Source organism: Pelodiscus sinensis, chromosome 5 (genome assembly GCF_052426305.1).
Source record: "Pelodiscus sinensis isolate ZL-2025 chromosome 5, ASM5242630v1, whole genome shotgun sequence".
NCBI lineage: Eukaryota > Metazoa > Chordata > Testudines > Trionychidae > Pelodiscus > Pelodiscus sinensis.
The window spans coordinates 112,812,547-112,840,447 of record NC_143056.1 but is presented as its reverse complement, the minus strand read 5'-3'; the positions used below and the strand labels follow the sequence as shown (position 1 = coordinate 112,840,447).

The following is a 27,901-nucleotide window of genomic DNA, read 5'->3' as shown; positions in this document are numbered from 1 at the left end:
ATCATGCTTTACTAATCTGCTAGTTTTTTTTGTGGGGGTCAAAAAACATGTGGACAAGGGATATAGTATACTTAGATTTCCAGAAAGCCTTTGATAAGATCCCTTGGAAAAGGTTCAGAAAAGGGCAACAAAAATGAGTAGGGGTTTGGAACGGGTCCCATATGAAGAGAGGTTAAAAAGACTTGGGCTTTTCTGCTTAGAAAAGAGGAGACTAAGGGGAGATATAATAGAGGTCTATAAAATCATGAGTGGTGTGGCAAAAGTGAACAAGGACAAGTTATTTACTTATTCCCACAATATAAGAACCAGGGGGTCACCAAATGAAATTAATAGGCAGCAGGTTTAACACAAACAAAAGGAAGTTTTTCTTCACTCAGTGCATAGTCAACCTCTGGAACTCCTTTCCAGAGGATGTGGGTGAAGGCTAGAACTTTAACAGGGTTCAAAAAAGAACTAGATAGATTCATGGAAGTTAGGTCCATCAATGGCTATTAGCCAGGATGGATAGGAATGGTGTCCCTAGCCTCTGTTTCTCTTGAGATGGGTGACAGGGGAGGGATCACATGAGGATTACATGTTGTGTTCTCTTGCCTTTGGGCATCTGGTATTGGCCACTGTCGACAGACAGGATACTGGGCTGGATGGACTGTTGGTCTGACCCAGTATGGCCATTCTTATGTTAAATCACTGTTAATGTAGTACAGATTAGCCATTTTATACATAATCCCATCCCCAAAGGGACCTTATATTATGTTTTTGTGAAGTACCTAGCACATACCTCCTATCGGAGTAATAGTAATCATCATAATTAATAAACCATTGAAGCAGTGGTTTTCAGAGGACCCTAAGGGAGTCTTCTGTGAAAGTCAGAGCCTAAACAGTTAACAAACCAAAAGATAATGAAATTACTAGATCACTTTCTAATCATCAGATGTGGGTTGAGTTTTGGGTTGGTTTTGTTTTGCTGTCATTGCTGCAACCTAATGAGACATGAGAAAAAATGAATTTTAAAAAATACCTTCTCTATATATTCAACTGCACAAATTCATCATTAGCAGATATTAGACCATTGTCCTACTTTCAATTTTAATTGTAACCACATTGGTTGACAGTATAAGGCTAGGTGATTTTTTGCAAATGAGCACATTAAAGAAATGTTACATGAGAACGGCTATACTGGGTTGGACCAAAGATCCATCTAACCCAGTACTCCGTATCTCCTGACAGTGGCCAGTGCCAGGTGCCCCCGAAGGAGTGAACAGAACCGGTAATGATCAAGTGATTCCTCCCCTGTCACCCATTCCCAGCTTCTGACAAACAGAGTCTAGGGAAACCATAGGTGCATCCTGGCTAGTAGCCATTGATGGACTTATCCTCCATGAATTTGTCTATTTCTTTTTGAACTCCATTATAGTCTTGGTCTTTACAACATCCTCTAGTAAAGAGTTCCACAGGTTGACTGTGCTTTTGTGAAGAAATACTTCCTTTTGTTTGTTTTAAACCTGCTACCCATTAATTTAATTTGGTGACCTCTTGTTCTTTTGTATTGTGAGAAGGAGTAAATAGCACTTCCTTATTTACTTTCTCTATGTAAGCGGGGGAATGGTCCCGCTCTTGTGGGGAACTTTCCTGGCTTCTATACACCCTGGTGAAATGAACCAGCGAAAGGATCCGAGTCCCCGCTCCTACTTCCTTTACCCCACGGCTCCCTGAGCCTGAGGGCTCCCCCTCCACTCTCCTGAGTAGCAGAGCCCTTGAAACCCCAACAAGGCTGGGCCCAGGTTTCCTGGGGCTTAATCCCTGACCTTGTAGTCACTAGGGGCAGGAGTTAGGGTGTCCCCACTCCGAGGTGCTCTCTTTACACTGCAGGCCTTCTTGGCCCAGTGATCACTTCATAAGGTTCAAAGCAAATACAATTTATTAAACAACAACGGATTAAAGAGAATAGAATAAGAAACAATGAGAATGGTTAAATGAGAACACACAGCCCTGCTCTGTAGCACAGGGACATCAACACAGCAGTCTGCAGAGTGTAAGGACAGTTCACAGTCTCTTCCTTAGAAGCCCTAGAAGTGCTGCAAGGGGCTGCAGGCTGGACACACTTGCACTGGCAGTGACCACACAGCCTCAGTCTCTAAGTGGCCAGACCCCTCTCCCAGTCCAGAGCCTTTCCCCACACTTTGCAGATCCCAATAGCTCACCACATCCAGCTGCAGGCTGTGCTGCTTGGCCAGTTCCAGCTCCTTGTGTTGTTTCTCTGTTCCTTTTGGCTTTCTGAGCACTGCCAGTCTGCTGCTCAACACCAGGGTCTGCACTGCTTGGCCTGTCTGTGTCTGGTTCTGTCGCTGCAGGACTTCTTCTTGTACTCCTCTTTCAGCTCTCTGTCTTTGCAGGACCTCTTCTGCACACAGCTTGTTTGTTCAGAGCCAGAGCCAGAACAATCCCCACTTACAACCTGTCAGTCAGGCTGAGCTGGAGTGTTGACTGCTTTCCATTGTCTCTGGGGTCTGTCAGTCTCATGAACCCTTCCCCTTCTGAAGCTGGTAAACCAAAAAACTCCCACAGAGTTTTAGTAAGGGGTAACAGTCCCCTTACATCTACACCCATCATGATTTTAGAGACCTCAATCATATCCCTTTAGTTGTCTCTTTTCCAAACTGAAAGGTCCCCGTCTTTTAATCTCCCTTCATATGAAAGCCATTCCATACCTCTAATCTTTTTTGTTGCCCTTTTTCTGAATTTTTTTTCAATTCCTATTTGTCTTTTTTGAGATAGGGCAACCACATCTGCATTCAGTAATCAAGATATGGGAGTATTGTGGATGTATATAGAGGCAATGTGATATTTTTTGTATTATCTATCCATTTCATACTGATTCCCAATATTCTGTTTTCTTTTTTGACTGCTGCTGCAGATTGAGCAGATGTTTTCAGAGAACTCTCCACAATGAAATGTTTGAAATTATTGGTTTACTGAAGTATCAACCCCCTGCATTGCAGCATGGCCATGAAGTAATGTATCTTTGGAGTATTTAAAGTAAACAAATTATTTGGGAGCCATGTACAAATTTATAAGTTCATTATAAGTTTTACAATGCATTTACCCTGAGAGTAATTAAGAGAGATCTTTTACTGATAGACTTATTAAATCTAATTTAATTTCTCATTAAGTAAATTAATAAAGCCCCAATTCATCAATAGGATCCACATGAATGGTCCCTTATTCCCATTAAGTGTACCAGTGATGCTCCACCCAGGGGCATAGTCTGCACAGATGAGATTGCAGGGTCAGGCCCTAAACTTGCAAACAGTTCCTAGAGGATAACAGATGGAATTCTGGGGCTTATCGGGCTTGACCCAAAGTCTACTGAAATCCACAGAAAACTGGACAACACCAGTGGGAATTTTCTTAAGGCCCAGAGGGAACTAATCAGGCCAGATTTGGTTACTTTTTGTGTTGCAGAATGTGAACACAGTACAGATACAGTCTTTAAGATTACAAATTGGAGTGCCACATTAATAAATGTATTTGTCTTGTTTTGGAAAACATTAGGTATAGTCTATGTAAATTGAAAACCATTTCTTTTTTCCAATATTTCAGACTAAAGTATGGTATGTGATCACAAAAAACAGGCATTTATCTTTACAGGTTTAAAAACCAAATTTAATAACAGAAATAAGTTTTGGGTGGCATTTGAAGTTTTCCAAGTAGGGAGCATTATTTGGGAAGGCAGAGAGGAAAGTTGTTTGATTTTAATTAATTGCATGCTAGCTCATTTGAATTCATAACAGAAGGGCTATTTCCCTTCCCCTGACAGTAATCTGTTTCACTAATTACTGTCATTACTTGGCTTTTAGTCTCATACTTTATTCCCTCAGTATTAGATTATTGTCTTGTAAAATGAAGCAGCCTTCCTATTTCCCCTAAAAAAAATGGCAAATGCGCTGTGCTTCTCTAAACAGACACAGTGCAGTTCATTAATCACCACGTACTTAAGTGTCCAGTTTTGCAGATCCCAGGGGCATGTAACTCTCTGTGGAATGTGGGCATTCAGCAAATGGATGAACCAATACATGAAGATGTGAGAAAATGTGAATACAGAAGAATTGAGTTGAGGAAGACTAGCAAGGAAAGATGGACCAGGTTCAGTTCCCAACTCTGCCATAGATTTCCTGTGTGCTTTTAGGCAAGCAATTTCATCTCTCTGGGTATTTCTACACTGAAATTAAGAACCCACAGCTAGCCCATGCCAGATGACTCCACTCACAAGGCTTGGGCTGTTTAACTGCAAGTGCAGAGATATTCAGGCTCATGCTAGAGCACAGGCTGTGGGACCCTGAGTGTTGGGAGAGTTTTAGCTGAAGCCTAAGCCCAAACATCTGCACAGCCATGAAACAGCCCCTTTGCCTGAGCCCAAGTCAGCTGGCACAAGCCAGCCACTGGTGTCTAACTGCACTATAGACATGCCCTCTGCCTTAGCCCCATTTTATATGTGGGGAAACCATAATGTTTTCTTTCCCCACTCCTTTCTGTGGCTTGTCTATTTAGATGGAAAGTTCTTAGTGGCAGAGACAGTTTCTCACCCTGAGTTTATACAACCCGTTATTTCAGGGTGTTAGATTTAGAACCTTCTGAGATTGCACAGCTGACCTGCTCCAGTAAAATACAAGATTTCTACTTGTAAAGAACTGCGATAGGAAGCGAATGATGCAACTAAGAAGAGTGGTCAGATAGACTTGTACTTTAATTCCGGAGGGTATGTCTACACTTGCCCCCTAGTTCGGACTAGGGAGCCAAATGAAGCATACTGAAGTTGCTAATGAAGTGTGGGATTTAAATATCCCGTACTTGATTAGCATAGTCACAGCCGGTCACCTGATTTAACTTGCCATGTGTAGATGTGGTAATTCGAGGGAAGGGTTTTGGATCGGACTAACTATTACTCCTTGTGCAATGAGGATTGGAGACCATGGGCCAGATCACAGCCCCCCAGGTTCTGTTAATGCATGGATTTGAGTCCTCATCCCTCGCCCCTTTCCGTGATATGAGTGCCTTGTCCTCATGTAGGTTTCTTAAGATTTGCATAGATACCCTGTGGACCACTCAGTTCTGAGGAAGCCTCACAGTTGATTTTGCCTGAGATGGTGACAACCTGTCCCCTCTTCCCCAGCCTTGCAATAGGAGAATTGGCAAGAACTCTGCAAAGGGTTACTCTCAGCATTTTCTTCTCCTTATGGTTCTGTCAGAGGGAACAAACCAATCTGATATTATTATAAATATAAAAACAAATGCGGGGATGAGTCCCCTTCTTATTCAGTTAATGAATCCAGTTGATTTCAGTGACACTACTCCCAGCAGAAGCTGCTCGTGGTATGAGGAATGACATGGAACAAACTCCAAAATGATGTTTGTGTCACCAGAGCCTCTTGGTGAAAATTGTTATCTATAGATGGCTGCAGCCTGAGTACACTTGGCTAGGAAGTACTCTACAATCAGTCCATACTCTACAAAAGTTGTAGCTTTCTACTCAAACTCCATTCTCCTTCTTTTGTTTGCTTGTGTATTTTGTGTTCCACACTATGTTGTATGGAATGTGCATAGTACATAAAGGGTGGGAGAAGCAGTGGTTTTAGGGGAAACTTTTTTCTCAGGTGTGTTCGATGGCTTTTATCTTTCATATCAAGTGGTGTTCCACATAAGTATGGAAAGCAAAATTTCTAAGTCCATGTCCAAACTAAACTCCTTTGGATTCCTCAGCATCCAAAAGCTTCAGGGTTGGGCCCCAGGGCCTCCCCCCTCTAAAGCAGCACCATTCCCTTGGAAGGAATTCTATGGACATGGGTTCACAAGCAGATGAAAAATTCCACGAGCAGAGTTTCCTCCTTCAAGATTTTTCATGGTCTCACAAACCTAATGGGAGCTGGATCAGACCCAGACTTCATCCTGTTATTCACATGATTGGAAATTAAATTGGTTGCCATTTTGACAGGAGAAAGAGTGCTGTCCGGTATTGTGCATGCTTGTCATTTCACTTTTTCATCTCCATTTAACAAAGTCTTCTAATTTTGTCTAAAATAGTTTTTTCCACAATCAGTGCTGACTTATGTATGTTTGTTTGTTTGTTTATTGGCAGCCTTGTTGTTCTACTGGACCTTAGCTTTTATAACCAAAACCATCAAATTTGTAAAGTTCTGTGATAATGGGGTTGGATTTTCTCAGCTTCGATTTTGCCTTACGGGACTTCTGGTTATTCTATATGGAATGCTGCTAGCTGTAGAAATTAATGTCATCAGGGTTAGGGTAAGTTACATTTCCAGGTAATTCTCATTTCTGTTTTTTCCTTTTATTTTTCCCAGCTGCTTAATGTAAAATATCTTTCCTAGATGAGTTACAGAAATCAGCCTGAAATAGACCTGTTTGAAAACCAAACACCCAATAGTGTGATGAGGCTAAATTCATCTTAATTGCAAACTCCTTTCACTCCATTACATTGACAGTTCAGGGTGAATTTCCTGACCCAGTGCACATAGCAATGAATTAAACTAGACATGAGGGGAAAGTTGCCTGCTTATAGGCATTCAAGAGAACATACAGCGTAGACCAGACAACAGGAAGTTAAATATTAATCTCTCAACTGACAAATACTGTGTCATCTCATGAAATAACAGGACTAAGCTGTGACACAGACAGGACCTTCCTTATAAATGTTTTTTAATATGGCTTTGTAATGGAATGAAGTTTCATTAGCTAGGAAATGTAAGAACCACAAGGGAGACTAAGCAATAGACAATCCTTTCCATGGCTTATTTTATGGTGTTGGGGTTTTTTTTTATTTCATATTTATTTCACATAAATAATTGAAAGATAACACTTTTTACACTTGACTTGAATGAACCAATAAAGTATCATTATTCCAAGCTTCGAGGCGTGAAATGCCTCACTTCAGATAACTAAGAATATGAATGCCATTTTGCTTCTGAATGTAACACGAGGAATTATAGTTTTTAATCAAGAGTTATGTATAATGTTCAGTTTTTTACTCTTGTTGCTTTGTTGGAAAAAAAAATCCCTCCAACAGCAGCTAAGAGCGAAAATTTTATTGTAAAGGATTACTGGACAGAATCTCTAATAAAATCCTTTTTAGACATGAAAGTTGAAAGCTAGTAGTGAGAGGTCATCTTCACTGCTCCCAGATTTGGCTGTTTTCGGGGAAGAAGAAAAATCGCACCAGTAAACTGAAACTAGGTGAAATAAGGTCTACTTATCTACATAGAATTATTGTTGCTGAATATGTTGCTTCAGTCCACCAAGTCACAGATATTTTGAAGCCCTGAATGGATCTCCTACAAAAAATTATCCTCATAAATATGTCCGTTAGAGAGAAGGGAAAAAACAAAACACGTTGACTAAATTCTCCTCTCATTTGCACCCATTTAACCTTGTTGATTTTTTTTTTCTGGTGTTGTATGGGATTTAATTAAAAACTAAATTTGGATCCATATTACTTTACAAAATTAACTACAACACTACAGCATATTAAAGTTCATGTTGTTAAATATTGTAAGAGCAAGTGATGGACCATTTCATGTAATCGGTGTCTCATCAAAACTCCCTAGTGATGGTACTGCAAGATAGCCTTAAATGTGGTACATAGTACAAGAACTTTGATCCTTGCAACATGAAACTTCATAGACTAGGTCAGGACTGGGCAAAATACGGCCCATGGGTTGGCTCTAGCCCACCAAGATGTTGGATCTGGCCCATGGACACAGTGCGGGAACTCGGACAGGCTCCCTGCCTGCTCCCCACATACACACTGAGAAAGCATCTGCTGCAGAGCCCTGTCTGAACAGCTGCGAGCCTGGGGCTTGGAGAGGAGGGGAAGCTTCACACACTGCCCCCACCCCCAGCACAATCCTGTTGGCTGATTTCTGGCCAATGGGAGCTGCCCATCTTCCCTTAGGCTCGGAGCTATTCACAGCTCACATGGCCACTGCAGCAAGTACAGGGGCAGGGCAGGTAGGGAGTCTGCTTGAGAAGACTGCTGGCTGGGAGTCAAGCATGTAAGTCTCCCTTCCAGACCCTGCCCCCCAATCTCCTTCCCCACATCACAACCCAAATTCCTGCCCCTTCTCCTCTCCTCTTTCCCCCCCCCCTCCGCAATCCTGCCCCAGGTCACAACCCCCTCCTTCACCCAAACTCCTTTCCAGGCCCCACATGCTCTCCTGCACCCCAATCTCTTACCACAAGCTCCCTTCTGCACGCAACCACCCTCTCAGACCCTGCACCTCCTCCATTAATATCATGGAAGAGTGTAGCCCTTGACCACTTTCCAAATTCTTGGAATGGACCCCCATCAAAAACTATTGCCCATGCTGGTCTAGGGGCCTGGTCTTTCTCTCATTTGTCAGTGGAAATATTTAACTGTAATGGCTTTCTGTGAAAACTTTGCAAGGGATGGGGAGAAAGGGAAGACAGCCTGTGCAGTGTGTAACATTGAACAGACTAATCTTCAGTAAAGACTTGACCATAAAATACTGGAAATATTAATTGGCCTTCAATCTATTTTCTCAGCCCAATATTTAATTCATAAGCAAAATACGATATTTGTTTGAGCTTCCTTCAGGGCTTGAATATTTTTCTCCCTTTTTAGGCTGAAATTTTCAAAGTAATATAAGGAAATTTGGTGCCTAAATTTGACTGAAATTCAGTAGGAGTGGGGAGCCTAATTTCATTAGCCTGTTTCAGTGGTTCTCAAACCTTTTGGCCTATGGCCCACCCTGCTCAACATAAATCTTTCCGCTGACCACCAGCCAATCACCTATGATGAGTGCAAGAAGCAGTGGAGGTGCAAGATCTGGGCAGAAGAGAGGGCGCAGGAGCGGGCTGAGGGTAGGGATCTGGGCTGATAGGGGTCTAGGCCAGAAGGAAGGGGAGCGGCAGCACGCAGAATTGCTTACTCCCCCCACAAGCCGGATCCATCCCGCAAGGTTCAGGGTTCCCTTCCGCCTAGCATGGAGCCTGTGTGGGTGCTCTAGCCTTGAGGTGGAGGAATGGGGGGCTGGAGTGCCAGAGTGGGCTCCCAACAGCGAGGGCGGGGGGGACCTGAGTGCCAAGCCCACAGCCCACCTGCAAGATGGGACCAATAGTGATCCTTGGACTGCATTTTAAGAGCCGTCTATCTGCAAATCTAAGCTGTACACATAGGGGCTGTCCCACCTGAGCAAGGAGCACATTCCACATGGATTTGTGGGTTTCTTTTTTCTTTTCCATGCACTTGAAGTGATTCTTTGTGGATTTTTGGATTTCAGAGATACGTTTTCTTCAAAACTCCCAAAGAGGTTAAGCCCCCCGAGGATCTTCAGGATCTTGGAGTTCGGTTCTTACAGCCCTTTGTGAATTTGCTGTCCAAAGGCACATACTGGTGGATGAATACATTCATCAAGACTGCCCATAAGAAGCCAATAGACTTGAAAGCCATAGGAAAGCTGCCTATTGCCATGAGAGCTCTGACAAATTTCATTCGCCTTAATGAGGCTTTTGAAGCACAAAAGGTATGAGGGATAAAAAAGGAGTGGGATTGTCTATGGATGTTTCTGGGGTTTAAAACATCTTATTGCTTTTTTGATACTAACACTGTAAAGTCATAGAAAAATATAAAAGTGAAAACATAGTGGTGTAGGTATTTAGAGCCTGGTTTGCATAAATTCAAGCATGCAGCTGGGTGCCTAATGTGTATGTGCACTTTCTTCACTTATAGTGCCTGTGCTTGATTATGTCCAGATATTCATGAAAAGGGCTCTTTGCATGTGCAAATGTTTGGTGCAGGTTTGTGTGTACAATTTTGGAAATTGGGTGGTGGTTTGCACAACTCTGGATTATGCTTTTCGGAAGACTAATACCTCGCTTTGTAATAAGAACCTGACAACAGTTTAACTAGTCTTATAGGGACCTTTCTACACTAATTTTTATTGAGATCAGTGGGAGTTTTCCTGAAAAAGAGTTTGGGATTGACCCTGAAGTGAGCTACCTTGGTGGTCTTCATTTCAGACCATCTCATGCCTCTTATGTATGTGTGGTGTTCTAAGTAGTAAGGAGACTCCTTCCCCATTTGTCTGTAGCCTGTTTAAGGTCAACATTCCAGTTTTGAGCTCAATGGAGAGCAAGAACTGCTTCTCCCCTACTCCTATGGTATCCAATAAGGGCAAGGGACTAAGTCAATACACCCCATGTGCCAGTGGGAAAACTGAGAAGAATTCGACCTGTCTCTGACAGAAGACCTCATTGCTCTTTATAAAGCAATGTAACTTATGCCAGTTTCACTGTTCACTATGGGCAATTTGCACACATTTCCCCTGTATATTTTAACACAAAATGGCTTTTAATGTAATACTACATCACAGAACCATTGTGTTGATGTTCCTAAATCAAATTGGCATAAGTAGGTTTTGTGGCTACTCACCCTTCGTTCTCCTGTTTGTTTAGAGAAATTTTCCCTGTAATTTAGCAGAACATAGCTGCTTGAAAAATTTCCAATGGAAAGTTTTTTGTGGCTACTCACCCTTCGTTCTCCTGTTTGTTTAGAGAAATTTTCCCTGTAATTTAGCAGAACATAGCTGCTTGAAAAATTTCCAATGGAAAGTTTTGCAATCAAAAATGTTTGCTTTGATGAAATTGAAACTGCACTGAAATAAAATGACTTGAACAAAATTTTGTTTTGGGAAAACATCATAATGAAGCTTTCCATTTCATCCTTATCAAAATGCTGCTTATTACGCTTTCCTACATTTTTTTTTTTTTCAAAATGTGGTTGTCCAATTTTTTTGCATGTTTAGCAATTTTTACTAAAATTAAGAGGTCTGAATTGAAATGAAACCATTTTATTTGAAAATCATTTGTGGCAAACCGCATTTCATGGGACATTTTTTACATTTTATCCTTCAGAATGAAAATAAACTTTTTGGACTTTCCCATGAAACAGAACTGTGGTTTAGAGCCCTGCAAACTCAGATGTCTACTTACTGTATGCAGATACCTGCAGCTCATTTTTGCAGATATGGTTATGGATGCAGATACAAATTTTGTATCTGTGCAGGGCTCTATTGTGGTTCCCTCGCAGTTCAGTCGTGAGGATAGTGCTATCAAGTCAGTACTCTTGGGATTAGAACTTCATTTTTTAAATGTAAAATATCAATTGCATTTACTTGTTGTCATGTTTTATATACATTTTTTTTTTTTTAAATTCTGAACAGAACAAAAGGTCTCCATACCCACAAGGATCCAAGTCAATTTGGTGTGCTCTCTGCTGTGCATTTGGGAGACCACTAGTTCTCAGCAGCACTTTCCGTGTTCTGGCTGACTTGCTTGGGTTTGCTGGCCCACTCTGTATCTCTGGGATCGTTCACCATGTTGGAAAAGGAAATAACACCATCCGTCCGCAGGTACTACCTAGAATATCTTAACTGAGAGGCCGGAGGGGGGAGGGGAGAATATGGCCCATAAGAGTCTCCATCATGCTGCCTGCCTGCTTTGCGCTCCGAGCAGCTCAGGAAGAGGCTTTGTATGCTGCACCCACCCCTAGTAAAATGTTGCAGCTCCCATTGGCTAGAAACTGGCCAATCAGAGCTGCCTGTTTGTAGGACAGGCAGAGTATGAGGGTATGTCTACACTACCCCCTAGTTCGAACTAGGGGGGGTAATGTAGTCATACGGAGTTGCAAATGAAGCCCGGGAAAATCAAACGAGGTGGAACGAGGTGTACAGCTAGTTTGGATTAGGAAGCCTAATCCGAACTAACTAGTCCGTGCCGCGTGTAGCCGCGTGGCATGGGGTCCGACCTAGCCGGCATTTAAAAATGGCGCCGGCCGGCTTTATGCAAATGAAGCCCGGGAAATTCAAATCCCGGGCTTCATTTGCAACTCCATATGACTACATTACCCCCCCTAGTTCGAACTAGGGGGGTAGTGTAGACATACCCTGAAGTACTCCTCCCTCTCCAGGCTCACAGCATTCAGTCAGCTATGAATGGTCCCTACAATCAGTGAAGGGGCATGGAAGACAGTGACACTGGTTGAGGAACCAGCCGGGCTGCTGGCTGGGAGCTGCCCAAGTATCTCCTGGCCAGAGCCTGCCTTTGGCATCCAGTCCCTCCCACCCACTATTCCAGCATTTCCCAAACTATGGTCCGCAGCCCGTTACCGGGCCGCAGGAAAAAAAATACCGGGCCTCAACATGGTTGCCTGGGTATTCTGGGCTCCCCGGAGTGCCCACATGGCACCGGGTCTGCCAAGCCCTTGGCCAGCCTGGGCATAACCTGCAGCCCGATGTTCTGGCTCCCGGCAGAAGCATAGCTAGGGGAGGTCAGGAGCAGGGGGGGAGGGGAGGAGGAGGGGAGAGCCGGCCACCGGAAGCAGCACTGGACAGGCGAATCAGGGCTGGCTTTGGAGATTTGGGGTGGGGGTCAGCTGGCAGAAGCAGAGCTGGCCGGGGGGCAGGAGGCTGGCCAGGAGATTGGGAGGAGGAGTAGGGGAGAAGCAGCTGCTGGAAGCAGGGCTTGTCTGGGGCATGGGAGCTGGCTGGGAGAGATTGGGGGGGGCAGCGGAAGCAGGGCTGCCGGGGGAGGTGAGGTCAGGGGTAGGGAGCTGGCTGAGGAAGATGGAGGGCGGGGAGAGAAGCGGCAGCCGGAAGCAGGGCTGGACGCAGGCAGTGGGGCTGGCTAAGGGAGATTGGGAGGAGAAGTGGGGGAGAACTGGCTGTCTGGGAGGGGGTTGGGGGAAGTTTAAACTAGATGGGTTTATGAAGGGGATGGTTTGATGAGATAACGTGATCTTGGTAACTAACTGACCGTTCATTATCAGTGGGAAATAGGTCAATGGAGGGATGATAGGAGTTACTATAGAGAACTTTCTGGGTGTCTGGCTGGTGAGTCTTGCCCACATGCTCAGGGTTTAGCTGATCGCCATATTTGGGGTCGGGAAGGAATTTTCCTCCAGGGTAGATTGGCAGAGGCCCTGGAGGTTTTTTGCCTTCCTCTGTAGCATGGGGCACAGATCACAGCTGGAGGATTCTCTGCATCTTGGGGTCTTCAAAGTATTTGAAGGCTTCCATATCTGAGATATAGGTGAGAGGATTATTCTAGGAGAGGGTGGGTGAGATTCTGTGGCCTGCACTGTGCAGGGGGTCAGACTAGATGATCATAATGGTCCCTTCTGACCTTAAAGTCTATGAGTCTATAAGTGGGGCTGACCAGAGGCTCAGTGGGGGGAGTGGGACTGACTCGGCCATATGTAGATCTTGGGACGCTGTCCCCCACCCCCGCAAAGCACGAGTGAGTCCAGCCTGGGGATTGTATTGTGCCCCCCACACACACCCTCGAGTAGTTGTGAACTGGCTGGCTGGTAGACACACTCATGCAGCTTGAGCATATTTAGCAGCCAGGCAGTTTGAAACTACAAACTGATACATCTAGTAATAATGAAACGTACCTAATGAGAAAATACCAGACATTTTATATATCTGGTATTTTCTCAGTTTGTTTTTTACATGTTCATATTTTTGGGCTGCAAAAAACAGTACTGAAAAAAAAGGGTTCCAATTAAAGTAAAAAGTTTGGGAAACCCTGGTCTAACCAACTTTCTGTCTGTCTTACACTCCATTTATCCAATCCATATTCTTTAACTTGCTGGCAAGAATATTGTGGGTGACCATATCAAAAGCTTTTCTAAAGCTGGCACTGGGGGCTTTGGGAGGACCAGAAACAACTTATTTGAATATTCATAATTTGATTAATGAATATGCAGATGAATGTTACCAGTCCTCCAAAAGTTTGTGAATGGATTTACTGGTCCCCGTGTCAAAAAATTTGGGAACCCCTGCACTATTCCTTTCCTGCACTCCTACGCCATGTAACCCAAACCGTCTGCACCCCTACTCCTATTCCAATAAACCCTCCAAACCATGCACCTCAATTCCCTGCTCCCAAGTCACAACCCAAATCCCTGCACCCCCCCCCCTCCTTCACTCCTGCCCCAGGTCACAATCCCCTCCTTCACCCAAGGTCCCTCCTGCATGCCAATCCCTTACCCCAAGGTCTCTTCTGCACCCAACCTCCATCCCAAACCCCACACCTCCATTAATATGAAAGAATGCAGCCCTTGACCATTTTCCAAATTCTTTGAGTGCCCCCCATTACAATTTATTTCCCACTCCTGATTAAGTGCCTAATCCAAAAACTACTGAAATAAATTGGAATATCTCTGTTGACATCAATGGGCTTTGGACTAGGCCCTAAGTGACAATATGTCGGTTGGCTTCTGACATATACAGAAAACTACTATGAAGTGAATTTTTAGTTACTCATTTGGAATTACTTTTCATTATTTATTGCCATTATTTATACATTTATAGTGCCAAAAATGTACTGGGTACTCTCCACACACATAAGAAGTCAAGGCCTTAATTCAGGAAAACATCCCTATTCATGACTGTGTTTAAGCATATTCATAAGTCCCACTGAAGGAGTTAAGTGTATGCTTGAAGTTAAGCATTTAACTACGTGCTTTCCCTAACTGGAGTCTCTATGCCTGCCTGGAAGAGCTGATGCTCCAAAAGGGAGAAGTTTATTTTTAAGGATTAGGTCCAACTTTCAGTTTCTGATAATGTGAGCTGTTTTAGAGGACTGAAACAGCAGCCGACTTTTATCATAAAAGTAAAGGCCAGGGTAATTGAGCTATGACAAAGAGTTTCCATCAGAGTCTTGAGGGAGCTCATCTTTAAAAGGTCAGCCATAAGAAACTTAGAGGATGCTATCCAAGGGAATAATAGCCAAGAAAAAAATACTTTCTTCTTGGCTATTCTCAGGAACAAAAGCACAAAAAGCATTTTCTCATTTACAGAGTCAAGCTGGGTTGGTACCATTCCTAGGACAGAATCATTTTTTTTTCTTGTAAGAGCCTGATTTAAATCCCATTGACTTTAATGCACTTTGGATCAGGTCCGAAAGTAAGTTTTAAAATGTGTTGGAGGAGGACATTTTTTGACAACAATTTTAAACTTAGAAACATTCATGTATTTAACAATATTCCTTTGTCTCATGGACCTTATCCCAATATTTGGGAATAATACAAACTGAATCAGTGGAAAGCAGTAAAATAGTAGCCATTGCAAATGAAAATAATGGACTCTTTAAAGCAAATATTGATATTACTGCAAATTGAGAATCATCTGCTTGGAGTGAAGGCACTTACTCATTCTACTCTAGTTTACTTTTTCTAACTAGGGATGTTAAATTTCATTTAATCAGCTAATCGAGTAGTCAATGGAATTTCCATCGACTACTTGATTAATTGATGAGTGGGGAGGGGGATCTGCAGAGCTGCAGCGGGGTTAGCACCCACCTGGCTCTTATTACATTTAAAAGGCAGAGGTGTAGCAGGGGACTGGATGCAAACCAGGAATCAGCTGTCAAGGCTCATGCTTGCTTTCAGACGCTGCACCTCTGCTTTAAAAGTATTTAAAAGGCAGAGGCACAGTGGGGAACCAGGCATGAGCCGGGACAGCTGATTTCCAGCTCGCGCCCTGCGAGATAATGCTGGGGTGGGCAACCGGCTTTTAAGCCAGCTCCCCCCAGCACTGAATCACGCTCCCCCTCCCCCTTGCTGCCTCGGAGAGGAAAGGCGGGGGGAGGGAAGTGACTAGTTGAGTAGTCACTCAACTAGCTAGGGTTGCCAGGTGTCTGGTTTTGAACTGGACAGTCCAGTATTTGAGCTTGTGATGTAATGTCAAGTGTGTCCGGTATTTTTGGTGAAACCATCTGGCAACCCTACAACTAGCTGCTTACATACCTGCTTCTAACAGGTTTCAACTAATGATCCTGCTCACTAGAAATCTCAACACTGGCACTGATAAACTCTGAATGAAATCCAATCCTGGATATCTTGGTATCTTGATGTCTTGGCATGATCACTGAGTGCAAGGGCCAATGTTCCCTCTAATTTTTTGCTATCCATGTGTAGAATAAATTATTTGTGCACTGATGCATATCCAAATGTGCACCACCAGAAGAAACATATGCTGCTGGCTGTGAGTACTCTGCTAATTAGCTGAGCAGCATTTGAATTTCTCCTGGGGGAGTGGCCGCCCAAGTGCTCAGCTTACAGGGTACACTGCTCAGGACTGTTCTAAATTATGCCAGTTAGGAATCATTGGAATGCAATGCTCTCTGGCCATGCCCCCTTCTCTGTCCAGTGGAAAGGGAAGTGCAAAATGTGAGGGAGTGGCATACAACTGGCTATGCTAGCTTTATTCCAGCTGGGGATTCCCTCACTGTGTGGGTATGTCCATTTAAGGTAGTTTTAAAGCCCCTTTTTGCCACTGTACATAAATCAAGACCTAGCATGAGACTTTTAATGTGGTGGTAGTGAAATAAGGGGGAATTATTGAGAATCTTTCTCCAAAAATGTAGTGAACAGAATTAAACACGTTTGTTTTGCAAAAGCATATGGAGTTTTCAACATCAACAATCAAGAGCATAGATACCTTTTTGGGAGACAAGAGAGGAACTAGAATTTTTTTAAAAAAAACCTCTATTGTGTTTACACTGATTATTGTAGTATGGACAGTGTTTCCTGATAACGATCCTTTTCAGTCCAGGAGGGGTATAATCTTCTGCAGGTCTCAGCTGCTTTGAAGTTTCTATCTTTCCCTGAGTAACTGCAGGCTCTTAGTAACAGACTCTGGCTCCTTTCTTCCGTTCCTGAGAAGTGTCTTAGCATATCCTAAACTCATAACTCCAGTCATCTGAAGAAGTGGGCTGTGCCCATGAAAGCTCACAATACCATCTACATGTTTTGTTAGTCTATAAAGTACTACCAGACCATTTGTTGTTGTTTGTTTTTTAAGTTTATCCTGTACAGACTAACGCGGCTACCCCGTGAAGCTTCAGTAAACAGGGTTTCGTCTCACCTGTCTGCTTCTGCCATGCTTTCTACAGCCAGACTGGTTGATTGTTTCCCTTCTATTTCTTGTGAAGGACATTGATCCTTTTTCTCTCACTGTATGCACAAGAATGCCTGCTCCCCTCTTTCTTGAGAAACCTGGATTAGGCCCAGACAGCTGCCGCTTTTTTGGAACTGACTCCCAGAACTTTCTGTTTGGTTCATCTCTTCTTCCCTCCCCATCCATGAATTCTGTGTTGTCTTTTCACAAAGGGAGGAGGTTTTCATTGTGGAACCCGTGGTTCTCTGGCTGTCCTTTTGCAGCATCTCACTCCCACCCCCTCATCAAAGAGCTTTAGTTGCTCTTTTGCCTTGTCAGAGTTTTGAATGAGAGGGGGTAATTTAAGCAGAATATGAAGAAATTCGTTTTCTGGTTTAATTGACAGTTCAGGTATACCCCATCTAGTCCATAGTTCACTTTTTGTCTGTCTATTATATATTTTGAAGTTTGTGGATTTGTTTGTGCAAAATAGTCATATTTTGGGATTACTTACAGATACCAAATTTTGTATAAACAATCCTTCCACTTTTATTAGCTGAATGCACTACTTTTTACACCAGAATATCCTGGGTGAAAGGTTTAAATAATTATTTTTGTTTTTCATCAGAAAAAAAATCATGACTATTATGATTTGATTGTAATTTTGTGAATGCTAGTTGCTTAGTCAACTGTCATTTTAGTGCAAATAAAATTTTTACTGTTACAAATCACACGATAATTCAAATTAGTTACAGAAAGAATAGTGGAAGCTTTATGAGTTTCTGATTCAAATTTACTATGTATGGTAATTACTGAATAAAATGAATAATGTTTGAAGTTGAAATTTTACACATTTAAAACTGTTCCTTTACTTCCCTTTTGCACGCACATTAATACTAAATTCTATTACATATATTTAATTTCTTGAACTTTCCTATAAGTGTAATCTATGCATAATAACTTTGCCCAATCAACAACAGGCCTCACCTGCTAGTTATTAATAAAAGTGGAACCAAAGCTTGTTTTCTCAAACTTAGAGCTTCTTTTATTTGTTAATGCAATCATTAAACTTTTTTGGGTGGTTGGGGGTTAGAGCCTGGCTTTCACATAACTTTGCTGCCAATATTGTAATTAGACTTCAACTGTGAAAATTGCTTTCAACTCTTGCAAAATAACAAGAAATGTCTTGCTAACAGATGCCTACGTTTCTAATTCAAGCTGCACGTAAAGAAGCCAATATACTTAAAGAAACCTGTGTGTGCCTAGATCTGTTCTGAAAAAGCTTTTATATGTGATTGTCCTTGCAATAGGAACAGAGCTGGCACTAGGCATAAGAAGACAAAGCAACTGATTAGGACCGTAAGCAGCTCAAGGGAACCCCTCTATTCGCTTTTCAGTAAAAGAGCTTGCCTATTTTAGTACTGGGGGAAGGATGCCCCAATAGGCTAGCACTGAATAGGAAACATCTTTATTTGTGATGAGTCACAGGATAAATACTCTTATTAATAATTTTGCTTCTGGGAGTGTTGTAGCAGTTGGAAAATAAAGATCTTCATAAGAATGTCTTTTAAAAGGTATTGCCATAAAGAGGGAGGGGCAGATTCTGATCTCAGTTTCAACAGGACAGATTTAGATTACCTCTAGGAGAAGTCAATAGGTCTGATTCTCTATTGGCTTGGAATGACTCCACATATATGCTGAGGAAACTGATCAATATTTGGCCCAATCTGTAATACAAAACTTCAATTACAAACCCAACAACTCTAGCAACTGTTCAGGGTTGATACGTTCAAAAATTAAGTATGCAGGGTATTTGGGAGAAGTTAGAGGCTATAGTTAAGGTTTTGAATTATCCTGTGAGTGATACAAAAACCTGCAACACACCAGTATCTCATGAAGGCAGAAAGAAGCTCTCTGTAGTGATGCATAGTCTTCCATTATCAGTTGAAATAAACTGTATGTGCATTAGAGTGCAGCTACAAGATGCTCCATAACTTGACATTTCTTTGCTTTAAAGAACTAGCACTGTGTAAAAAAAAAACTTAACCATTGCTAATCATCTCTTTCAAACAAAATTTTCCTGTATAAAATTGTGTATAATATGCCTGTTGAAAACCTTAGACTCTGACATGGACACTTAATATTCTTACCAGACTATCCACAATTCTCCCTATATAAATTTTACTATAAACAAATTGTAAGAGCAATCAGAAGATACTAATCCTAGGGAAGCTTTAAGGTAAGCAGCTGTATTTGCTGTATCTCTTAAGCTCTCAGAAAGAGAGACTGAATATCTGTGATCTCAGATCATATGGATATTACAGGCAGTATAAGAAGTACGTTTGGCAGTTACAGGTCTGTAATTTTATAAATTCTATTAGGCTTTTCATGTTTGTTTGTAACTCTAGTATCAGAACATAAGAACAGCCATATTGGGTCAGACCAATGGCCAGTCTAGTCCAGTATCCTGTCTGCCGACAGTGGCCAATAGTATATACCCCAGAGCGAGGGAAAACAACAGGTAATCCTCACGTGATCCCTCCCCGGTCACCCATTTCCAGACAAAAGTATTTACTGCACCTCCTGGAATGTTCTTGTGATATTCAGCTTCTATGTACCTCAGTCATCTAGCATTGAAGAAAAGAGCCTGATGATGTGACAACCTGTTTGGTTTGATTCTTCCACTCTGAGTTAACATTAATAATCATAGATAAAGTAACAAAAGCATATAATACAGTAAAATCACAAAAACATGAAAAAATCCTAAAAGTTATGTCTAGATACAGCAAAGTGCGGTGCACTTTGGTACTAATCCAACAAAGCACTTACGCATGTGCTTAAATTTAAGTCAGTGGAACTTAATTTGCCTAAGTGCTTTGCTGGATCAGGGCCGTAGCATTCAGCATATTTCTGGATGGAGTCCATTGATATCCGAAACTCCCTATGTTTAGCCTGGGGTCCTCTTTTGTTTTTTAAACATGATTGTGGGTTAGTATTCCAAGGATGCTGTGAAGGCCATAAGTGATTTTAAGTAGTTGTATTTCAATAGGTGCATTTACAGGGTTATGTAATGCCCCTTTGGAAAACAAAAACCCAGATTCTCTGTTGGTGTAACTCCAGAAGCAGAGATCCATTGAGTTACATCAGCAGAGAATTTGGCTGAGTGCCTAAAAAGAAAATTCTGCATGGCAGAAAAGCTGCCAAAATTCTACCAGATTCTGCCCATATACAAACATGGATCACATTACAGGCAGTCCCCGGGTTACGTACAAGATAGGGATTGTAGGTTTGTTCTTAAGTTGAATTTGTATGTAAGTTGGAACTGGTACATATTGTAGGGGAAACTCTAGCCAAACATTTCTCCAGAGCTCAGTTTTATTCTCCCACACCTCACTTCCCTCAGTCCTTTATTCTCAAGCTGAGGTGTCTGCTGAGAAAAGCCACTCCGCGTCTCCCTGGTCTGCTGGGGGGGAGCGGGCGCTAGCTTCGCGTCTCCCTGATCTGCTGGGGGGAAGCAGCTAGTACGGGGTTGCCTCAACCCGTTTGTAAGTAGGGATCCGATGTAAGGACTGCCTGTATACAGATGTGACTAGGGAGAAGCTTGGAGAGCCATACTTCAGAAACACCGAGTTTATTGTTAATCTGACCTCTTGAGGGGATTTTTTTTGGGGGGGGAGGCATAGATTTCAGCATCTTTTGTTAATTCAAGATACCTCATTTAGCTTTCAAAGAACACAATAGTCTCCTTCTAGTTTTTCATCTGGAATACATCGCCCTTCTGCCTAACAGGGAATACTGCTATATGAAGCATATGCATATTTGTGATTAGAAATCATCACAGTCTAAAAGATGATAAAGTCACACTGGGTCAACAATGTGTGATAGTATAAATACAGGGCTGCAAGAGAGACCTGTGAGATCAGTAACATACATCTTGTTGATAAACATTCAACTCCATAAAATATCTATGGGGATTTTAAAAGGAATACATGGGATTAGTCCCATGACTGTTTCATGTAAGTGGCAGTACTATCTTGATATAAAGGACCAGCTATCGTTAACATTCACAAACTTTTAATTAGATTTTCACTTACTGTCTACAGTGTGTATGGCTAGGGAAAAGAAAAAATAGAGAAGACTCGTGCTTAACATTTCATAACCCTCTAATTAAAGAATTCCAATAAAACTTCAATCTTTTAAAACAGAATCGAAGACTGACCTTTCTTTTATACATTTAGAAAACCAAAACAATTTTGTTCTAGTTCTTTGATTAGAGGATTTTGAAATTTGAAATGAAAGGTCAGTCTTAGCATCTAACTGCTTTAAAGATTTATTTTCAATATAAATGCACATATGTGTCAAATTAGTGCTTAATACAAATCCGCACTGCACCAAAATCTCTATTTGGTAAACTGTTCTATTTCTTGAAAGCCAGAACAAATATTACCAAGAAGTATATGTAAGATGCCACTAATAGTGCAACCCTCCAGAGCGAAATTGCACTCTTTGATGTACTTTAGCACAAGCTGCAAGCTTTATATCTCACTATTGCACTGAGACATAGTGTCTTCTTGCCACCATTTTAGGATCTTTGTCAAGAGTTATGCCCTAAAGTATAGATCTGTAAGTTGGTGTTACTTTGCTCTGTTGATAGGACTTTTTTAGTGTTACAGAGATGTAAAGCCACCTTAATTTTATGTGAGATTAAAAAGAGGTGTGCAATCAAGTATTGCTCAGATAATATCTCAGTCTCCTGGGAAAGGGGTAACTGGATGGAATGATTTTCACTGGTGCAAACAAATCTTTCAAATCACCACTGTAAATGATACCATTTTTTCTAGAAGAAAATTTGCTTGCTCTGCAAAGCAACCTAACATTGCAGTAATACAATACTTCAGTTTCCATTTTTCACCAGAAACTTTTTGTCAAGACATTCTCTAAGAAAATTTATACCAGCATTTTCTTTACATTACAATATTTGGTGGGGGAGTTACGTTCAGTAATAAACATCTGTTGACAGAGCATATAGAGCTAGATGCTCGCTACAGGAACTCAAGTGGTCACTTTTGCACAATCTGTGCAGTGCATTTTGGGACCAGCACCAATTTCTCTATTGGTGGTAGCCTTCATTCTTCCTTTGTCATTTATTTTGAGTGTTAATTTGGGATGGACTGGAGGGGAGGAAAAGTTAAAGGTAGAATGGAGTGTGATATTCTCAAAGCCACACACAAACAAAATTTAATTTTGGGTTTCGTTATCAACTCATAACACAGCCTAGGTTTCATCAGAAGATTAACTAATGTTCATTAAGCTTTTAACCAAATATGGGGCCATTTTGTTGTTGTTATATCCAAAATGTAGAAATTACATTTGACTGAGGATCATGTTCAGGATTGGGGTTGTTTGAAAATGATCTGATGTGAACCCATGAGAAAAGGAAGCAAAGAACATGTTCTCACTGTGAGTTGGCTTAAACTTTTGTCAGTGCTTCTTTGAACTCAATCACCCTCCTCACTTTAGTTGTAAACTCAGTTCGGATTCAGATTGTCAGCACTTACATATAAAATGACCAGCGTTCTAACTCTCTCAACGTTTAAACTCTGGAGTCGGTGGAATCAGACCCTTTATGTTTTATTCTTCACTCGGATAAAAGATGTCCTAAAAAAATACAGAAGATGGTACAGCACAGGGTTCACATAAGAGCATGAGAATAGCCATACTGAGTCGACCAAAGGTCCATCTAGCCCAGAAGCCTGTCTTCTGACAGTGGCCAATGCCAGATGCCCCAGAGGGAGTGAACAAAACAGGGAATCATCAAGTGATACCTCCCCTGTCACCCATTTCCAGCTTTTGATAAACAGAGACTAGAGACTAGAGACAACGTTCCTGCCCATCCTGGCTAATAGCAGTTGGTGGACCTATCCTTTGTGAATATATATATATATATATATATATATATATACATATACACATACAGGCAGTCCCCGACTTACGCGGATCCGACTTATGTCGGATCCGCACTTACGAATGGGGCTTTTCTTGCCCCGGAGCTCACGGGCGGCGGGACCGCCCAGAGCGCAGCGGTCTCGCCACCGCGTCCTCTGGGGTGAGAAAAGCTGCTCTGGGTCTCCCTGGTGTGCTGGGGGGGACCCCCCAGCACAGCAGGGAGACCCGAGCAAAGCCGCACAGGCGGCGGGACCCCGCTGCCTGTGCGGCTTTGCTCCTTTGCCCCGGAGCAAAGCCGCAGAGGCGGGGGACCCCGCCGCCTGTGCGGCTTTGCTCGGGTCTCCCTGCTGTGCTGGGGGGGACTCCCCCAGCACAGCAGGGAGACAGGAGCAAAGCCGCAGAGGCGGCGGGACCTCTGCGCCTCCTCGGCATTGCTCGGGTCTCCCTGGTCTGCTGGGGGGGGGAAGGGGCGCAGCTAGTGCGCCGCCCCCCTCCCCCGCAGCAGACCAGGCTTTTGTTGCGGGATGCCAGGGGTAGAGCAGGTGGGGTGCTGCCGGGTTGGTTCTGCGGGGACCTACCTGGCAGTGCCCCAGCTGTTCTGTCCCAGGAGTCCAGATTCAGCCGCTGTTGAAACTGATCAGCGGCTGATTCCAGGAAGCCGGGGGCAGAGCAACTCTGCCTAGGGCTTCCTGTAGTCAGCCGCTGATCAGTTTCAGCAGCGGCTGAATCTGGAGCCAGTTCCGACTTACATACAAATTCAACTTAAGAACAAACCTATAGTCCCTATCTTGTACGTAACCCGGGGACTGCCTGTAGTTCTCTTTTAAACCCTGTTAAATACCTGGCTTCATAGTATCCTCTGGCAAGGAGATGGACAGGTTGCCTGTGATTTGTGTGAAGAAATACTCCCTCTTGTTTGTTTTAAACCTGCTACCTATTAATTTCATTTGGTGACCCCTAGTTCTTGTGTTATGGGGGCACGTAAATAATTTTTCCTTATTTACTTTCTCCATACCAGTCATGATTTTAAGGACTTCTATCATATCCCCTCCCCCACGCCTTAGTCTCCTCTTATCTAAACTGAAACGTCCCAGTTTTAACAGTCTCTTTTCACATGGCAGTTGTTCCAAACCCCACGTCATTTTTGTTGCCCTTTTCTGAAACTTCTCCAATATCAAAATACCTTTTTTCAGATGAGGTGACCACATCTGCATGCAGTATTCAAGATGTGAGCATACCATGGATTTATATAGCGGCAATATGGTATTCTCTGTCTTACTCTCTATCTCTTTTCAAATTATTCCTAACTTTGTTACAGACTTACTTGTTCACTCTGGCTATGTCTACACAGCAGCATTATTTCAGAATAACTGACATTGTTCCAAAATAACATAGCAGTTATTTCGACATAATGTCAAAACAGTGTTGAGCTAGGGGACGACTTACTCTGACTCTATAATCCTCATTGTACGAGGAGTAAAGGAAATCAGAGAAAGAGTGCTCTAACTCACACTTCCTGTTGTAGACAGCACCAAAAGCCGAAATAAGCTATTTCGACATAAGCTATGCAGTTGACGTAACTCAAGTTGCATAGCTTATTTCAGCTTTAGCCCTGCTGCATAGATGTGCCCTCTCAGAATAAACCAGAATTAGAAAACCTCTCCAGCAAAGCCACATTATCTCAAATAATAATTTGGAAACAATCTCTCCTCACTTTAGGTAACATTCACAGAAGATCAGCTTGATGCCTCACTTAGGTCCCACATTAGATCTTAAAATGTAAGCTGATGCATAGGCCTTCTGAATAAGTGAAATTTTGGCCTTTGTGCTTTACATAATTTCCATGGACAAAGCTAGTAGTAAGAATAGGGCAAAGCCCTTAATAATAACGCAAAGTAATTCAGTTCAGTTCAATATCAGGCTCCATGTCAAACGTGTCAGGGGATGTTTGTGTCTATAATTTTCTTAGTAGCCTCTCTGCATTTCCTGGAGTGAATGGATTTTTTCCTGTTTTATCCTTACTATATAATATCAGTATCTCATACCACCCTTTCACCATTATTCAGAAAGGCTCACTTCTCTGTGAACCTTTATGCAACATCTGGAAAAGGAAGAACTTTGGATTCTTGCATTTCCTACGTGTTTTGCGCTCTGGGTAGTTTCAGTGCTTATCCCATAAACTTGTGGTGGCAATAGATGTTGACAAAGGGTTCTGAGGTACTTTCCTCAGACTGGTAAATCCTACCTAGCTATGAGCCTTGAGGTTTGCAAGTCCTTATATAGAGTGCAGGAAGAAACACAAGACTTAGCATTCCCGTTTGAGTGTGAGCAGAGACTACACATGCACATATGTAAAGTTAAATCTAGGCATGGTCCTCTGTAGTAAATGGAAGAAGTTCTGCAGCCATCTGTATGCCAAATCCTTTATTTTCAAGAACACAAGGTTAAATGGGTTCTAGTTTGGGATAGAAAATGAGCAAGTCTGAGGAGACTTGGGTGTAAAAGCTCTTTTCAACATGTTAATGATGGATTTAGCCACATGTTCACCAACTCCCAAGTATTATTCTCGCTACTAGGCACAAATAATCTACACTGTATGCATAACACTCTGTACCTTCATTGTGTAGGGTGATGCTTTCCATGCCAAGCTGTGGGACTTGGGTGTTAATTTCCCTTCTATGGATTTTCACACGACTTTGAGTTTGCTGCTACAGTTCCCCCTCCAAAGAATTAGAATGGAACTCAGTTACTTAAAATACAAAGTTGTAACATCATAAATAATTTTGGACTTCAATTTATCCTGTCAGTATAGTGTCTGTGTGTGTTGGCACTACCTTAGAATAATGTGAAATCTATAAAATTATGGATAATTAAAAAACTATATCCCATTTACCATAATTTCATAACTATAATTGATGGGTATGTAGCATGATAGTTCAAAAAAATTTCTACTTGGCATGTGTTCAGCAAAACAAGTATCCCCAAACATTTTCTGTGTCCTAGTGATATGACCTTGGAGATGCCATCTGGTTGAACACACTTTCAGTGGGATTTATTCTTGATATGGATTAAAAAGCAAAATTAGAACCATTTCATGCAATTTCCTTATCTGTTCTCTAGCTTAGCTACTAAAGCATTTTGACAATTGAAGTGAAGAACTGATGCCATTATTCTTTTATTGCCCTTAACTTTGGCATCATCCTTTCCCCACTATTCAAAGTGATACTATCAAGTATCAAATGAACTGGGAAGGTTAAGCACACACATTAAGGTACTAAAACACGTGACTAACTTTAGGCATGTGAGTGGTTCCTGTGATTTCAATAGGAGTAATTCAATGTTTAAATTTGGGTCTGTGCTAAAGTACCTTGATGAATTGGGACCTGCAAATTGTTTCTAAAAATGCTTAATACAGTTTATCAGCAAAGTAGTTAACCTGTCATGAATTCTGTTAGCTCACTGTTCATTGATACAGCTCTCCATTCTATGGAAACAGCCATTTCCAATCTAACAGGGCTATCAATTGGCTTGGCTTTCTCACTGAAGTCAAAGATTTTATGGCCGATACATGCAATCTATAATAACATATGAATAATTGAATGAAGTGGCTCTAATATTGGTTGAACCCCATTATGAGCTAAGGTAAACCTTGTCCAAAGTGGTCTGTATTTTTGTCACAGAGATTTGACTCTATAGCAATCAATCAAAATAATGCATTTCTGCTAGATTAGAAGTCTGTTGATTTTAATACTTGTGTCTCTTGAATGATGATAAATGGCCTAATATTTCTTTTGCTGGAGCAACAGAAATTGTTCTTCTGACATTCGTTTTTATTGTGGAAAATGGTTTGTGGTTGTATGGGATTTTTTTCAGGAGCTTGGGACTTCTCAGTAAATATTCCAGGCTCTTGTGAATAGTCCACTACTATATTCCATAAGTACTCTGTGACTTCAGTGGAACTATTCATGTGACAAGTAAGGAAATGGAGGGCAAAGCTTTTTGTTACTTGTGGAAAATTGAGCTCAGCCTCAGTATGAATCTCAATACTCTGTAGTCCATGAATACCCTCTGTAAGATATGTCATGTCACTAGGAGACAGAATGGCTAAGAGTTCTTCACTCATTCAAATCCAGCCTAGGTCAGTGCTAAGTGAAAGTCCTTGCCATCTGATAGCTGTTGAGCTTGGCCAATGTTTAATGAATTATTTGGCCTCAGTCCAATTCCCAGTGCACAGGTGTCCACAGTACAAAAAGGCAATGGACATTTGGTACAGATTAGTCACTTCATTGACAGTTGCAGCAGAGATGCCAAGAATGGTATGTGGCCAGAGGCTGAACTATCTTCTTACCATGGTAAGGAGTTCTGTGGAGTGAAAGTTGAAGATTGCTGGCAGGGGACTGTGTTAGGAAGTTTGCCCTGCCATTGCATGAAACAGAAGATTTGCTACTGATTATCCTCAGCGCTAGAAACTCTCTCGCACACAATTTCTGGATATTGGCCCTTAGTCTGCAAGATAACTGAGCATGTGCCTAATTTTAAGCTTTAGAATAGGCCTGCTTAAGTCAGTTAAATTACTCATGTTTCAGTACCTTGCTGAAACATTGCCTGTTTAAAAAGTAAGAATATAAGAGCCATATACTGGTGTCAGCCAACGGTCAGGGCAGTGAGTGGTGTGTGTGTGTGTGTATACTATACACCCGAGACTTCAACTGCTGAGACCGGGGTCCCTTGCAGTGGGCAAACTGGAAGAGGTTGATGGGCACCCCAATAAGTGTACAGGAAGAGCTTATTACACTTCAGATTTTAGCTGCTAGAATCTGTGATTCCTTCGCAGCGGGCAGCCTCGGGGAGGCTGAGAAGTGCCCCAACGGATTTTGCCACCTGGGTGTGACACAAATCCAAACGCCCAAGCTCTTCCTATACTGTCCCTAAATGACCGGCTGAAGTTCTTTTTAAATTGTGCCTGGTACTGTTACAGCAAC

General features: G+C 42.1%; 1 protein-coding gene across 4 annotated transcripts in view; it reads left to right on the top strand.

The window, feature by feature from the left end:
* ABCC8 (ATP binding cassette subfamily C member 8) overlaps positions 1–27,901 on the top strand; it is a 135,380-nt gene that overhangs the window by 12,959 nt on the left and 94,520 nt on the right. For all 4 annotated transcript variants that reach the window (XM_075928081.2, XM_075928079.2, XM_075928080.2 and 1 more), the window contains exons 4-6: positions 6,134–6,300; positions 9,312–9,554; positions 11,253–11,441. In XM_075928081.2, the coding sequence (XP_075784196.2) occupies positions 6,134–6,300; positions 9,312–9,554; positions 11,253–11,441 (599 nt within the window). The remainder of the gene's footprint in view (positions 1–6,133; positions 6,301–9,311; positions 9,555–11,252; positions 11,442–27,901) is intronic.